Genomic DNA, 16,079 nt, shown 5'->3' with positions numbered 1-16,079 from the left:
TTACATGAAAAATCTTGCAGGCTCAGAGTTTATGCAAAAGGAACCGTAAACTGTCAGTACAGTTCTCAAATAAAATAATATGGTGTATTGGTGCTAAACAATTAACAAAATAACGCAGACCCAGCAACAACTTAAATAATACAGTATAAGAAGCTATTACAATATATAAAATAGAATTTAAAAATAAAAAAAATATGACACAAAAGGTGCAATGTAGGAGCTGTGTATAGTGGACTATGAGAAAATCTTACACTAAATGTGTAACCATGTTAGTGCTGATTTAAACTTCCAATAAACTATTTATATGCACTGTACCATGCATAGAAGAGCCCTGTATCTAACACCTCCTTTATATTTCACAGTAGAGTATTAGGCTTTATTTTAATTTAATTAACCAGATTTATTGGTGCAAACTGAGTTGGTTGGTTTTATGCCTGAACAAAGGAAAATAAATGGTAATTTGTCGACACCCAGCGGCCAAGCGTAAGTACTGCATGTCAACTCGGGGCGCCTCTTCACGATGATCCTTTTATTAAGGTTTCACTTACGTGTTTTCTGTGGGTATTCCCAACAAAAATACGGTTATAGAGAAATAATTAAAACACCTGTTCGTCAACAGATTTGTATTTCTGTTTTTTAGGTTCCGTTCGTTCCGTCATGTGAATGTGAACACGAAAAGGGGGGTAACTATCTTAACCCACTGAGTATCTCTGATCCTACCCAAGCTTGTTGAGTTGAAGGTGTTGCTAAGGAACGTTAGAATTTCGACTCTAACCCAATCACAGTCGGAGACGCTGATCACGTGCTTTAAACGACCCAATCAGAGAGACGTTAGCGTCACTATCTGTTGAAGTTTGTCCAAGCTTTCCTCAACACAGACTTTCACGATTACCTGCGTTATTTGCCTGCTAAAAGATTTCTGTTTTGCTCATGAATTATATTTATAAGTCCTCACCAGCGTGTTGTGGTTTCTCATATGGTAAGACTTTAATAACGTGTTAAAATAACTGAGAGAGGCTGAACGAACTACTGTCAGGGTTAGCTGGTAAGCTAGTTTAAGGCTAATGTATAACATAAATGTTGCTAAAATACATTTTAAAGACTAAAACTCCCTCCACAAGTATCATAAATAGAGCCGAATTTATTTGCTTGCATGCAACAGTATTAATGTATGTGTTGTATATTTATAGCATGACTGTTTTGTGAAGATGTTACCATTTTTGATTTAACTTATTATTTATTATGAAAGGGATTGGCTTGTGTTGGCTTCAAACTTTGAGGTTACACTTTATTTTCCCTAAAAGTCTTTGATTTATATAGTCCATATTTTCAATTCCAAAGACACACACTTTGCAAAATTCAGAAAATAAAATGGCTTATGAGTTAACTATAAAATACCATGATTTTGCCTTTATGATGGTTTTATATTTAGGACAGCAATTACACAAATGTCTTGAAATTAAAATCCCAGATATACTGTTATAGAAACTTTAACCTCTTATATCTAGGGGGGATAGTAGATGACTATACTTGTACATATTTTTGCATGGACTTAATCTGCTGCACCTCAAACCCTCTCAGATTTTCATGTCATGCGTTTGACACATCTTACTAAATTAAATCGTGACGACGTGAACAGAGAAACTTGTCGTCTTGTGTTTCTCCAGAGGAAAGCAATGAGAATTCGGTCAAGTTCGCCTCCTATTCATGTGCATGTTGATGATGCGACACCCGTCCATGTTCACGTGAAGAGCAAGAGGACCAGTCCTACCAGGACACCACAGGTTGGATATGCACCCTTTGATACTTTTCTCTTTTATTAACTTATCAAAAGTCTTGTGCTACTCATTCCACTCATTTTTGTTCACGTGTTTCTGCCTTTCAAAGAGCAAGGCCAAAGCCGACAGAGGAATCCTTCATCCCTCAGCCAAGGTCAAAACTCGAGTGCCATGGATACCCCCAGGAAAGGCCTCCATACGGGACGCCACACACATGTGGGAGGTAACACGTTCTTAAGATTCAGATTAGGTGTAAGGGTTATTTTTTTAGATTTGTATGCCTTTTTTCAGAGATAGGACAGTGGATAGAGTCAGACATTGGGGAGAGAGAGAGGGAAAGGAGTCACGGGTCGGTTTGGAACTCGGGCCGCCAGCTTATAGGACCATGGCCTCTGTACATGGTGCGGGTGCACTAACCACTAGGCTACCAATGCTTCAAATCACATCCACTTGAGATTAATTTTATCTTTGCATTGTTAAATATTCATCCAGCCAAAGATGAGTGGTTTTATTATTAAAGTGTTGTTCGCACCTAGGGACCATCACACCGCCTTGAGATCTCACTGCCGCACCCTGAACCTGAACCTGAACCTGAACATTCCCAGTCTGCGCTGCGATTGGCTGACCTCACATCAGAGGAAGAGGAGGGTCTGCACGGGAGAATCAGCCAGTATGAGAAGAAGATCGACAGCTTGATGACTGAAGTCAGCTCTCTGAAGAACGAGGTGAGTTTGTCCCTCTGAGCAGGTCCGTCATGGATAAACTTTAAGATCGGTCACATTTTGTGTTTTGTGTGTTTGTGTTTGTAGGTGGAGCTGCGGAAGAAGGAGCAGCTGCTGGAGCGACAGTCGGAGCAGCTGAGCGTCTCCCAGCGGGTGATCGCCGAACAGGAGGAGGAGCTGGTGGAGGTGACGAAGGAGCTGGAAGAGACGGAGCGAGAGAACACTCGACTACGTCACTCCATGGAGAAGATGATGGAGGAGGGCGACTACAGCAGGTAGATATCATACTCCCCTCTCACAGAGCTTCACATGAGACTTTATTAATAACCAGGAATCTCTAGAAGGATTACTGGTGCTACAATAAGTCATACAAAGGTTTATATCAGAAAGAATCCGTCTTTCTGTCGTCACAGATTAGACAGAGACGGAGTGATCAAAGATAAAGACACTCTGCTCAGGAAGCTGATGGAGGCCGAGGTGGACGGGACGGCAGCTGCAAAACAAGTTTCCGAGCTGCGAGAGTCGGTCTCCAAGCTGTGCAGAGGGAGCGGCGATGTGAGTATGAACTCGGTGTTTGTCCTCAGTCTGTGTTTACAGAAACATTTATAAAACATCCACGTCAGTCAAGTGAAATGATTCATCGTGAAATGATAATGTATTAAAGAGTTTAAGGATCCGTTTGTCTCATGTCTCCATCTCAGCAGAAGAAACTCTCCGGATCTGAGTCTTCGGTCTTGGCTCGTCAAAAGGATTTGCTGCTGCAGAAACTGGAGACGTTTGAGGCCACAAACCGAACACTGCGACACCTTCTCAGAGAGCAGCACGGCTCACAGGTACTGTGTCTGAAATGCATTTTCAAATCTGTAACCAAACACCAAGGAGTCAAATTCCCTGCTGATTCCCCGCTGTATGTAAAGTCGATTCTTGTTTTCTGTGTATTAGACTTTAGACTTTAGACTTTATTGTCCCCAAGGGGAAATTCTTTTCCACATCACCGTTACTGTCCCACCAAAGAATATTTATACACAGAAAACAGAGTATAACACAAACAGAGATAGACAAAAGGTCAAGAGTTCCCACTCTGGCCTGTTCAGCGAGGCCTTTTGTTTAGGGCCGCTATAACCACAGGGATCAGGCTCCTGCCGAGGCGAGCCTTTCTGCACCTCTGTACCTCCGTCCTGAGGGAAGTGGGGCGAGGTGAGTGTTCAGTGGGTGTGTGATGTACTGTTCTATTGAGGTTGCAATGCGTGTGATGGCCCTGTTATTGAGTTCTGTTAGGTTGGGTGTGGGGAGACCGACTATTCTGGCAGCTGTGGTTTGTGATGTGTGTGACTTTGGCCTTGTTTTTTACAGACAACATGTTAAAGAAGCAGGTGGAACAGTACAGTAAGATGGATCATGCTCTGATATAGCAGCAGGAGGAGATGGGGGGCAACATAGAGTCCTTTCAGTTTGCGGATGGCTGACAGTCTTTGATGGCTCTTTGGGTGGGAACCTGGTTGAATTTTGTGGAAAAATGTATTAAGCAGAATAACTAATGGTTATTTGTTGTGTTACTTTTTGTGAGCAGATGGAGACGGTTCGTTTGTCAGAGCAGAAAGAAGCTTTACTGAAGACACTGGCCGACACAGAGGCAGAACATGCAGTGAGTTTACGCTATGCTGGCTACCTTTCTGTTTCATGCTGATTTAGTATTTTCCCTTCTTGAGTGGTTCCTTTTCATCTTCATATAAGACATGATGACTTCTCCTCCTGTGTTTGAAATGTGCTCTTCTTCTTTTTGAAGCATCTTGTGGTGAAACTTCAAGAGAAAGACAGAGAGCTCAATCAGCTCTGCAAACTCCTCGACTCTGAGAAGGTACAGCTGTTGGTGTTTCATCTCTTTGTCTTGTTGCAGGATGTGAATGTATGTGATGCATAATGTGTGGTTTTTTATGAAAAAGGAAAACGCAAAGAGCACGTCTGAGCTGTCGAAGAGTCTGGAGTCGACAAGAGCTCATTTACAAGGACAGCTCCGGAGTAAAGAGGCTGAAAACAACCGGCTCTCTGTGCAGATAAAGGTTTGTCATGCTCTGTATGTCTGCATGTGTCAAGGCTGCTGCAGTCGCACCATGTTCTAACCATTGTTAATACACAGCTCTGGAAACAGACAGCAGTGTGAAACCATCCTGTTATGATGTTTTGATTTTGGATTTCTATCTGTCCAGAATCTGGAGCGAGCAGCCAATCAGCAGAAGGCGGAGCTGGAGCGTCTGAAGGAGCAGCTGGAGAGGATGAAGCAGCAGGCGAGTTCAGACAGAGAGGCTCTGAAACGAGCCACCAGAGCTCAGAAACAGAGAGCGGAGCGCAGCGAGGGCACCGCAGGCCAGCTCAGCGTCCAGCTACTGAACTTGGTACGGACTGGAAAGATCAGTCACAGACTGCTCAAGACACAGACATGTTAGGTTTATATATTAATGAGGTTATAGGCCATATATTTAACAAACAGTCCATCACGAACTGTTCTCTTGTTTCCTTTGGCATTCATGTGTCTTTATGTTCATTCTCTACAAACGCCCACATGTTCTCTCTGTCTGTCTGAATCAAGCAAATCTCCCAAATGAGACTCATGAAGTTTGTTTTTATTCCTCCAGGAGCAACAGGTGACCGAAGCGCTGAATGCAGCGGAGAGCTGGCAGAGTCGACATGCACAAGAAGTGAGAGAAAAGAGTAAACTGGAGATCGAGGTTTCATTGATGAAAAGGTAAAAGCAGCTTGTTTTTGTGATTATCAGATGCCGTGAGTCTGGAGATTTCTTTGTTTAAACACCCGGTTTAGTTTGCATTGAGGAGTCTTAAACATCTGAAAGACAAATCACTGATGTCATGCATGGAAGGGACAGCTCTAGTGACAATTTATACATTCACTCTTTATTATTCTGTGAAGTTTTAAATAGAACGATACAACAATACAACAATCTAGACTTGCACAGTCTAGATTGCTTAACTATGTTTCAGTTCCGAAATGTGGCAACATATTTTGCAATTTAGACAGTCACCTCCTCCGCTCTCTGTCTGTTTGAAAGACACATCAATGTAACTTTCTAATCTTTTTGAGACTCCAAAAGGACTTAAGAAATGTCAAATTTGCTGACCTGTGAATTTGAAATGACCTCCACTTCTCTCTCTCTCTCTCTCTCGCTTGCATCAAATTTGGGTTAAAGTATGAATAATCGGTGGTAGTTTTCAATCTTATCAGCCATGAGTGTTCATAAAGTGTATCGTTTTAAAGCATTGCATTGAATATTACTGAAGTATCAGATATTTTGACAACCTCACTGCAAATAGTTTCCATGCTTACGTCTTGTGAATTGATATCTCAGCCATAAAACATCCTCTTTGAAGATTTTTGAGATTATAGTCACTGTATTCCAAGTCTCTAAGAATCTCTGATGGTGATGTAAACTTTTTTTTTATTGTTGATTGCTTCTAAAATAACAAATTAGACTAGATTAGCTTAGTGAGTGATCTTACAGCATTGTAAAAACCTGTAAGATCTGATATGTCAGGCCTGTGAATGAATCTGTTTGCATTGGTGGTTTGCTCATAAGAAACATCCAAATATTATCCCTCAAATCATCAGACTTTGTTTATCAACCTGTGAAAAGTAAGCGTTGCTTCTGGTTCTGAACTCCTCTCTTGTTGCCATTAATGAATGAAAACATGCCAGCTGCGGTGTGATGTGTTGCAGCCGTGTAGCGGAGCTGACGGAGCAGCTGCAGAGCTCGGAGGAGAAGAGTCGAGTGGAGAGAGAAGCTCTGCTGGATCACCTGCACGCTCTGACCACAGAGGGCTCCGCAGCCAAACTGGAGAAGCAGACCCTCAAGGTGGGACACCTGACTGTCCACAGAGAGCTGAGAATAATTTTCTACGTAGGACAGTGTCCTTCCTGTCCTGTTTCTCAAACCCTGATCCACTTAAACTGACTTGTATTACATTAGGAGGGGGGACTGTCATGTTAATTTAATAACTATGAAATAATCCATCAGGCAACAGCGTCGACAGTGGAGGAGAAGCTGGCCTTGTCACAGTCTGAGCTCCAGCAGGTCAAAGCTTCCATCCAGCAGTATGAGAGCCTGGTGGACAGCTATAAGATCCAGGTGTGTGAAAACTTCTTTGTTAAACCCAATGAGACCGTGACAGCACAGCAGGTTGTACTTCTGCAGAGACTCTTGTACAACAGGTTTTGAATTGCTGCAGTAGTTTTTTTTATCCTGCAGCCGTGAGACTGGCTGTAATGGCTGCAGCATCATTCTGCCAGTCAGACAAAGTCCACTTAAGTTTCTTGGATTTGTCTCTGACTGACTCAGATTGTTATTCTAAAATCAAAGAAAGGATCCCTATAGAGATGGACCTTTCTGTTACAGAGGAAGAGTATTTTTTTTTAACTAGAAACAAACATGACTCTATTTGTCTTTTTCTTTCTTTAATTCAACCTATGCCTCACAGGTTGGAAATACGCGCGCTGAGGCAGATGAGTACCGTGCCCGGCTGGCTCAGGCGGAGCAGGAGGCGCAGGCGGTGCGGGCGGAGTTGGAGAAGGAGGTCGAGGAGGTGCGCAGGCAGCTGCTTGGTCGGCTAACGGAGCTGGAGCCTCTCCCTGAAGCTTTAAGACGCTCCAAAGTGCAGCTGCAGGAGGCTCAGGAGAGGGAGCGCAGCCAAGAGAGACGCAGCAAGGAGCTCAGCACAACACTGACGGATCTCCGCATGAAGGTCACAACAGTCACACTCACGTTAGCTTCACAAAATAACAAAGTGCTGATGTAAGAAGTTAGTTACCAGGACACTCTGGTTAATACTTTGTGAGGGCTTCCCTTCCTGGAGCACACTGAATCCAAGTACTAAATCTAATTGAACATAAGTTGCAGACTTAATTTTATGTCATCTTTGGACACATTACATATTGATTTCATGAACTAAAGGCTTTTCTTTAAAGGCGACATATTCTGGAAAAATCCACTTGTACAGTGTTTTTGAACATAAATTTGTGTCTACTGAAAAATGCTCTGTTTCAAATGTGCTCTCCTTGTGATGTCACAGTGGGATTCTGGTAAAAAAAAAGTCCCCTCCCCTCTCCTGGTATCTCCACCAATGGACTCCACCCCCAGCCTAGAACAAAACTTTTGTGCAGGGCCACCATTTTTATTCTGGCTACAGAGGATCGACGTCTACAGGGAAAACTCAGGGGGGGCTCATTACATTTAAAGTAACACACACACCAAAACAGAGCGTTCTGAGAGAGCTGGTTTATACAGGGTCACAAACCTCCTCTGGTGCTTGATTCATGTTATATTTTGACCAAAGCACAGCACAGATGTTTCATTTAGACCACAGGGGACTGTTTGAAAAGGAGGACAATATGTCCTCTTTAAATATCTCATCAACCCTGATAGATTATGTTGTCAGCCACTACAAATGCAGGAAGTGTTTGTTTAGTGTAGCTTTAAGAAGAAAAACAAATAGTCCAGGTCTTGTTATCAAAGACTTGTCTTGTGTTGTGTTAGGTGGAGACTCAGAGCAGCCAGATGGAGCTTCTCAGACAGAAGAACAAGCTGCTGATGGAGGAGAACAGACAGCTGCAGCACAGAGTCGACAGCTTGGAAAGGTCAGTCAACACTTCTGCTGTGACAATTTGCACAATTTTTCTGGACAGTCACACTTCAGGTTTGGGTCTTTAGGGGATGTATGAGAAGTATAATGCTGACATGACGTAGATGAATTTGCAGCAAAATAACTCCAGTGTTTTCAGCCTTAATTTGTTAACATTTCCCATCCTAAGTGGATCTATGTAAGCTCATTCTCAAAGTAAGTCGGGTATAGTGTATCGTAATACGGATCCTGTTGTTGTGATCTTGCAGGAAGCTGGAGGAGGCTGGCAGTCAGAACAGCAACCTGCTGGCGGTCGTAACCAAACGTGAAGACACCATCCACAGCAACCAGCTCCGCCTGGAGGACAAATCACGGGAATGTTCGCTGCTGAGCCGAAAGCTGGAGGAGGCTCTGGAGGATGCTCGACAACAGGTCTGCAAACTGACAACAACTGTTAAAAAAAAAATGCCCATACAAAGAAGACTGTGGCATTTGTCATTAGAGCTGCTGCACTAGAAACAAGACCTCTGCATTTACTCATACTTTATGCTGTGTGTTTTCTGCCTTAAGCACTGCTTACATGTGTGTACACAACTGTTATGTAAATTTTGTTTCCTTATTGGTACCCATTAATTGACTCCAATGTGTCTTGAAACTCCAGATGTCAGTGACCAGAGAACGAGCTGCCACCAAAGAGCGCTCCACTCAGTCTAAGATCCTGGACCTGGAGACACAACTGAGCAGGACAACCTCCGAAATCAACCAACTGCAGCGCAGCAAAGAGGAGGTAGAGGTTTCTGTTGATAGTTTTCAGAGTCTGAGCCCGTCAGCTGTGCCAGTAGATATGTAAGGTGTGTTTGTGACCAACAGGTGGAGCGGCGGTACCAGAGCAGATTACAGGACGTGAAGGATCGACTGGAGCAGTCGGACAGCACCAACCGGAGCCTGCAGAATTACGTGCAGTTCCTCAAAGCCTCGTATGCTAACGTGTTTGGAGATGTAGCTCTGAGCAGCTCACTGCGAGCCCCCTCGCCCATCTGAGAGTCAGACTGTACGACTGTATTATTACATGCACACATTCCCAAACAGTACCGTCACAGCCCAATGTTTGTCAGGAGGATGGTTGCTTTTTTCATACATGTGTGAAGAGCAGCATCGCTATTAGCTGAGAGAACGGAAGACTTGTTTTAGTAAAGATTTGTTTAGAACGGATTTATAGCATATGCCTTTTAATCAAAAAGTTTTATAGACATGGAAATCCTTTGTAATCAAAAAGCTCTTAAATGTAGAGTTCAAATATGTTTGCCCAATTATGTTAACATGGTGCCTCATCACACCAGCTTTGCTTTTTAACACTACACAAAACAACTAGAGAATATTGCTGCAACAGTGGGTGATTTTAAAGGTCACATATTCTGTAAAATCCACTTCACCATGTTTTTCTAACACTAATATGTGTCTCTAGTCCGTCTACAAATCCCACAATGATGAGAAAAGTCCATCCTCTCCGTCTCTTGCCTGCTCTACTTTTCAGAAAATGTGTGCTTAAATAGGCCGTTTGGAGATTTTCCCTTCATGACATCACAAAGGGCAGTAACCCCTCCCCCAGGTGGGTGACACTCCCACAGCTAGGTGTTTGTTCTGCCCTCTGAGTCTGCCTTCTCACCGTAAACAATAGAACATGGAGCGAGAAAGCCCGAGTACACCCAAGTCCTTCCAGAGAGGGGATGTGGTCAGACACAGCTCATTTACATATTTAAAGGTACAGACACAGAAACAGCCTGTTCTGAGCAGGGCTGAAATAGAGGGGCTTATAGACATGATCAGAGTGGAATTAAAACAAGAAACTTCACATGCATGTTTGAGGGAGCTCTGAGACTTATTTACACTGGTTGAAGACGAGAATAATACGTGACCTTTAAACAACATGGTGACATAAAGTACAACAGAGCCTGTGTCGTATTTGTCTTTTCATATTTATGCAATGGGAAACTATGTAGCTGTCTCGACCATAACGATTGTCTTTTGCCGTCCTATATATACAGCAGCTGAACATTTCTTTTGCTGTGAGTGAGAGGAGCTCCAAGATCTCTTTGAAGACATTTTTTGGTTGCTGCAGGTCAGCTACTAACTTGTCCTCTTTTAGTGCTGAAAGTTTTTACTAAATTAACAGGAAAAATACAAATTAAAGAGAATGAAAAAGGACACCAATTGCAAGAATACATAAATATAAAATACACAGATATATAGAGACAGAGTCAAAAAATAAATGTCCCCGGTCTCCCCGGTTACACTGACGCATCCAACTTCTTTTTATTGATTGCTTCTAACTGTTCACAATTATCAATTGTTGATATTTAAAACCAAAAACTACTAAGTATAATTTATAAGAGCAACTTTTGATTGTGCCTATTTAAACTGGATGTTGTCTTAAAAATGCATAATGGAGGGGCACCTGTAGCCTAGTGGTTAGTTTGTCCACCCCATGTGCGGAGGCTGTGGTCCTCCAAGCAGGCGGCCCGGGTTCAAACCAGACCTGTGGCTCCACTCCAGCATGTCGTTCCCTACGCTATCTCTCCCGATCCCTGACTCTACCCACTGTCCTGTCTCTCCATTAAAGACCTAAAAAGCCCCAAATAAAGCTTTAATAAATGCTTGATGGGCGAATGTCAGTTTGGACTTAATTGACAAAAAATGACAGAAGTTTCATCCGTTTCTTTCTGACAAGCCTTAGCTAGTCAAATGAAAAGTTTCATGACTTTAATGCCAGAATTAACAGGAAACTCACCATATTGTGTCTAGTATGTACTAAGTCTTTTTAGGTTATTTTTTAAATTAAGATATATCTCTGTAGCCAAAGCCGTCCATATTCATAATAGAAGTTGTACTTGAATGTACCGCTCTTCCTTGACTGAAGGAAGCAGAAACATTGGTGCTATCACAAGACAGTGTGTGTCAAAACAGTGATTTTGTATTTACAGTTTCACAAACTATTTCTGTAGAATAAGAATAAATATTCCAAATGCTTCTTTGTAAGCTTTTTCATAAGATGTGTATAAGACTGAATAACTTATTCAGCTGTGGATAACCTACAAGCAGAAATAAAAACCTTTTTTTTAACCCTGCGTCAAAGATGACTTAATGTTTGGTGTGTTGTTTCCTCGTCTCCTATTTTTAAGAAGATATACTTCATTAATCGCACGAGGGGAAATTCAAATTTAACACTCTGTTGTTGAACATGCTACGCACATACAGGCTGAAATACACAAATTCACAAACAGAATCCTGTGGACATGAATGGAGAGATGTCAGAGTGAAGGGGGCTGCACACAACGAGCGCTCCTGAACTGAGGATGGGGGTTCAGTGCCTTGCTCAAGGGCACCTCAGCAGTCTTCAGGAAGTGAACTGGAACCTCTACAGCTACCAGACCAAATTACAGACTTGGTCCTCACCGGGACTTCAAAGGGTCTCTCTACTCTCTACATCTAAATTAGTCATGCCAACTCTCTTAAAGGATAATAGCTTCTGTCATATTCCGTCAGTTTAAGAACAAATTCGCCAAGTGAAAGGTAAGTCTGTAAATTGGTTCATCACTTTAACTTTACCACATAATCACTTTATAGGACAGCCAGTGTTTCAGTTTGAGAATGTACAGTTTGAAATATACAGTGAGGAGAGTTTATGTAGGAAAATAAAAGCAAAACCACAACATGTGAGCACATGAACACTGATACTCTGGTCTGAATTTTCCTCGTGGAAGTCAGCTGATAAGAGAGGCTATGACTCCTCAAACAACACAGAGTTTCATGTATGGAAGGGTTGTTTATTTTCACACTCTGTCTCTAACTGGACCTTTGTTTTATTACAGAAGAGGATAAGGGACAGTCATGAGAAATAAATATTGAGAGGAGGTTTTTTTTTCCATTATGCACTTTGATAATAAAGTTGAATTGACAAGAATAATGTCGAATTTTAAAAAAAGATGTATTGTATCTTCATTCCTGACATTTCGATTGTTTACTCAACATTTTGACTTTTTTATCGAAGCGCATAATGGAAAAAAATATTCCTCCTATTATTATTTATTTCTCATGCCTGTCCCTAATCCTTTTCCATAGTATTATAGTTGAATATCCCTGTATAAAAATAAAGGAAAAAAGGCACTTATCCGAGATCTCAGCGACCAAATAATTCGAAATATTACTTAAATAACTCGAGAAATTATCAAATGCTTGATCGCCAATGGAAAAATACGCCAAATCATGGTACAATCAACTAGCAAATCAATTCTTATTGATATCATAACTGTCAAGGAGCTTCGTGTTTTTCCGGAAAGACTCGGTTATTTCCGTACAGCTGCAGAAAATGACGTCACATTTGGTAAGAAAAAAAAAAAAAAAACAGTCACCCATCCCAGAGCAGCCGCTCGTCCTTCGTCGTCGATCCGCCTGGACAAACATCATCCTCCTTAAGCTTCGTTGAAAACAAACCGAGGTATGAAAAACACATTTACGTTAAATTATCTTTTGCAAATTAAACGGAATACCTTCACAATGACGCTTCAAACTGTTCTGTTAATTCAATGATCGCTCTCTGGCTAGCTCGGTGGCTAATGTGAGCTAAGCTAGCAGCAAACACTCCCCTTTTGTTGAGTCATATTTACACTACAGGAGATAAAATAACAGCAAACACGGCTTGTTAGTTTGCCTCTTTAAGATGTGTGGAGAGACATGATCAAAATATTAAATTTGATCGCATTTAAACGACATAAGTGAACCTTGACCTGCGTTGCGTTTTGATAAAAGGGTATTTTATAATAAAAAAGTATTTGTCATATCGGGTAATGTTGTGTTACTATGAAGGAGCAACAATATGCTTTTGTTTGTCTAGTAAAATGTCATGTTGCTGAGAGGTCTGTCAGGAGATGCTATCTGCTAGCTTGTCCGCTAACGATAGCTTACACTTGCAGCGTGATAAATAATGTCTTTAAATAATATTGAGTGCAATAGGTCTTCCTTTGCAGTTTGATCATTGTGTGTTTGTAATAAATGAATGAAATGCCTGATGTTTTATGGATGTAAAGGGTGTGCATGGGGTACATTTGTCGGCCATGGCTGATAGGGAGCCGCCGCCCAGTGCAGCCGAATAGCTTTGGGGCATTTGGCCTCAGCTGTCAGTCCTCTTGTTACACTGCTTTTCTTAAACTATGGACTGTGTCATGGTTAATCATTTACACTTGTTATCTGATGGTTGGATCTTTCCTTACTCGTTTTTATGGAGTGGATAAAAGGCAATGAAAAGGCTCTGTCATCTCCACAACGCGATGAATACAGTCACAGAAGGAAGTCATTTACATAAAGATAACACAGTATAGTTTGCATTTTGATGATTCTGGTTCAGTAAAAGAGTCTGTAGCTGTTATAACACGAGGGCTTTATCTAACACCTCACCAAATGATTGTCCAGCATATGGCTGTTGGCAGGGTGGTGCCAAGTTCTTCACATACCAACCAGCAGCCCCCCACTCCTCAGAGGAATTTAAATAGAAAGCTACAGGCTCTACAACAGGGATGGGCAACTTTGGTCACAACACGGGGCCTCATTCATTTAATTCTCACTGCCAGAGGGCCAAATTGTAGGATACAAAAAACGATTACAGTCAATTATGTCTCAAATTTATCTCAACATATACCAGTGATCAAATATTATTATGGACATATTTCTGGTTTTTGTTATTTCATGGCAGATTTTGTCTTGTTTTCTTCATGTTTCCAATTAATTGATATGTCAAAATTGACCTGAGGGCCACGTTGAGGGTTAATGGGGGCCGCATGTGGCCCCCGGGCCGCCAGTTGCCCACCCCTGCTCTACAAGATAGTGATTGCAAGGGGTTAGACTAAAAGTAGAGAATCACATTATGAACAATGATGACCAGTAGAGAGTCCAAGTTCGGGCTCCTCTAAGATTTGAGATGTGAGACTCTAACATTAAACATTTCAGGGCAAGTGAAATCTCATACTGAATAAGTCTCCCCGTACAGAATCACTTGAAAACACCACTACTCGCTGGATTTGTACTGTAAGGACACGGGAAGGATGTTTTGATACTCAGTATTAAAAATGATTTAAGATTTAAGAGGGAGCATTTCTCGATAGATGAAAAGTCCCTTTCAAATAAGCTCTCTGTACTGCACAGAGCGGCATGGTAGCACATCTCGATTGGTAGCACCATTTGATAGAACATCGGAGAATTTACCTTTAACTCATTTAATGATATCATTGCAGTAACTCAAACAGATAGTGTTGTAGTGAAGAGCACACTAACCGAGACCAGAGTGCTCTGAGACCGAGTAAAAACCAAGACCATAAATATCTCAGAAAAATCCTCAACTTGTTTGCAGCAGACGTGTCACTAACTTAGACCGTATACCGGGAAGGTTGCAGCCGTAACCTGGGGAATAAAAAACAATGAATAATTAGATTTTATTTGTTCTATGCACGAATCACTCGTTATGTTAACATTGGGCGTAAAACTCTCATTATAGTCGGTTTAAATACCCAAATAGAATAATGCAGAGGTGTTGTTTTTAACATTTTTATGATATCATCTGAAGAAAAGTTGTGCTAATGAACAAACCTGATTATCTCTTGGCTGCATTCTGGGATTCTGGCTGCGTTAGATTGTGCAGTAGATAGACTGATTCCCGAGATGATGACGGGGTGTTTTCCCATTCGTAAGGCATTCAAGAAGTGGAATTGCAGGACGTGACCAGAAATAAAAACCTCTGATGGAGTTTTGGACATTTAAAGTTGGCACTGAAGCCAGAGTAATCTGTGTTACAGAAACTTGTGAACAAAATGGGCCAGGTCTATGAGCTACGGTTCCTAAAATACTTGTCAGGTTATTCCCAGAGCAAATTAAAAGTCCTTCAATGCTGCCGCAGTTTAATTAGATTTTTGATGCCTTCGCCACGTGAATATATGACGTTTAGACATTGTTCTCTTCAGTAGACAGCCTGATTATCTCGAGATATTTGGCTTGCAGCTTTACGTTTGTACAAAAGGAAAATAACTGGAAGATGTGTAAACAGTAACATGGCTGCTGACCACACATGTTTTTAGAGTTTACCTTGTTTGTTTGTGTTCTCCACTAACATCCGTTGTTAAGCTGAGAAGCCGGACTCGAGCAAAACAGGAAATGAACGCAAGCTAGTTGTCATTCCGGTCAGTGTTTGTAAAGTGCTAGTGGTTGTTCAGTAATGCAAAGTAGACATTATATATCATTTAGCACAATGCATTTTGCATCACATATTTGATGATGGTATTAGAAGGCCATTGAAGAAGGGTGGGGTCGGTCGTTTCCTGCGTTATCAGCCCTGCAGTTGTTCATGATCAGCCTGTCTGTTTCGCTGTTGAGTAAAATGATTAACTTATATTGCATTTTTAACACAGCTTCAGTGAATAAAGACCTACATGTTTCTGTTCTCCAAAACCCCGCTCTGAACCTGCGCAGCCTACAAATTGACCATGACCTGATTAGAAAATAGGCCTGCATGCCTCCAGGGCCGTTAGTTTTTGTGTTGGGCCTGGCTGGCAGAAATAGAACAGCCTGCTGCTAACTCATTGTGATTCTGCTGCTGCTGCAAACTACCTACAGCACGTTTTGAAACTCGATTAGCGAAGACGAATCCGCATGTTTCCATCCTTATTTTGCAGTTTTGTCAGCTGAAAGAATCTTGTTTCTCTGAATGATAACTTCTGTTTACTTCTTACTGATTTGTTGGAATAATGTTGTGCCTTTATACAGATTAGCCTGCGCACCATGTCAACCTTTACTAAACCCCAACTCAAGGTAACACCTGTGTGTTTATCGCTGTGTGCTTCTGTTTGTGTGTCCTCAATGTTGTGTAAAGAGGAACATTCGAGAGCAGTGTGGGGCAGTGGGGATTGTTT

General features: G+C 41.7%; 2 protein-coding genes across 5 annotated transcripts in view; both read left to right on the top strand.

Moving 5' to 3' along the window:
* Window positions 1-843: 843 nt before the first annotated feature.
* On the top strand, window positions 844-11,247 carry odf2a (outer dense fiber of sperm tails 2a). Of its 4 annotated transcripts, none has more exons than XM_020640052.3 (19): window positions 844-979; window positions 1,668-1,784; window positions 1,888-2,001; window positions 2,315-2,503; window positions 2,588-2,775; window positions 2,914-3,055; window positions 3,205-3,333; window positions 4,071-4,145; window positions 4,287-4,358; window positions 4,444-4,560; window positions 4,708-4,893; window positions 5,134-5,243; window positions 6,230-6,365; window positions 6,528-6,638; window positions 6,988-7,251; window positions 8,043-8,143; window positions 8,397-8,559; window positions 8,789-8,914; window positions 8,998-11,247. In XM_020640052.3, the coding sequence occupies exons 1-19, from the start codon at window positions 977-979 to the stop codon at window positions 9,166-9,168; spliced, it is 2,514 nt and encodes an 837-aa protein (XP_020495708.2). In that variant the 5' UTR covers window positions 844-976; the 3' UTR covers window positions 9,169-11,247. The 4 variants fall into 4 exon arrangements, with proteins under 4 accessions (XP_020495708.2, XP_029134330.2, XP_020495707.2 ...); XM_029278497.2 differs by having other exon boundaries at window positions 6,209-6,365; XM_020640051.3 differs by having other exon boundaries at window positions 3,202-3,333.
* A 1,252-nt stretch (window positions 11,248-12,499) lies between these two features.
* The window catches only part of sptan1 (spectrin alpha, non-erythrocytic 1), a 35,381-nt gene continuing 31,801 nt past the window's right edge, over window positions 12,500-16,079 (top strand). The window contains exon 1 of the mRNA XM_065965785.1: window positions 12,500-12,622. The gene's annotated coding sequence lies outside the window, so the exon portion shown is untranslated. The remainder of the gene's footprint in view (window positions 12,623-16,079) is intronic.

Source organism: Labrus bergylta, chromosome 17 (assembly GCF_963930695.1).
Source record: "Labrus bergylta chromosome 17, fLabBer1.1, whole genome shotgun sequence".
Classification (NCBI taxonomy): domain Eukaryota; kingdom Metazoa; phylum Chordata; class Actinopteri; order Labriformes; family Labridae; genus Labrus; species Labrus bergylta.
The sequence above is the reverse complement of the archived record's forward strand: the minus strand, read 5'-3'. Positions and strand labels throughout refer to the sequence as shown.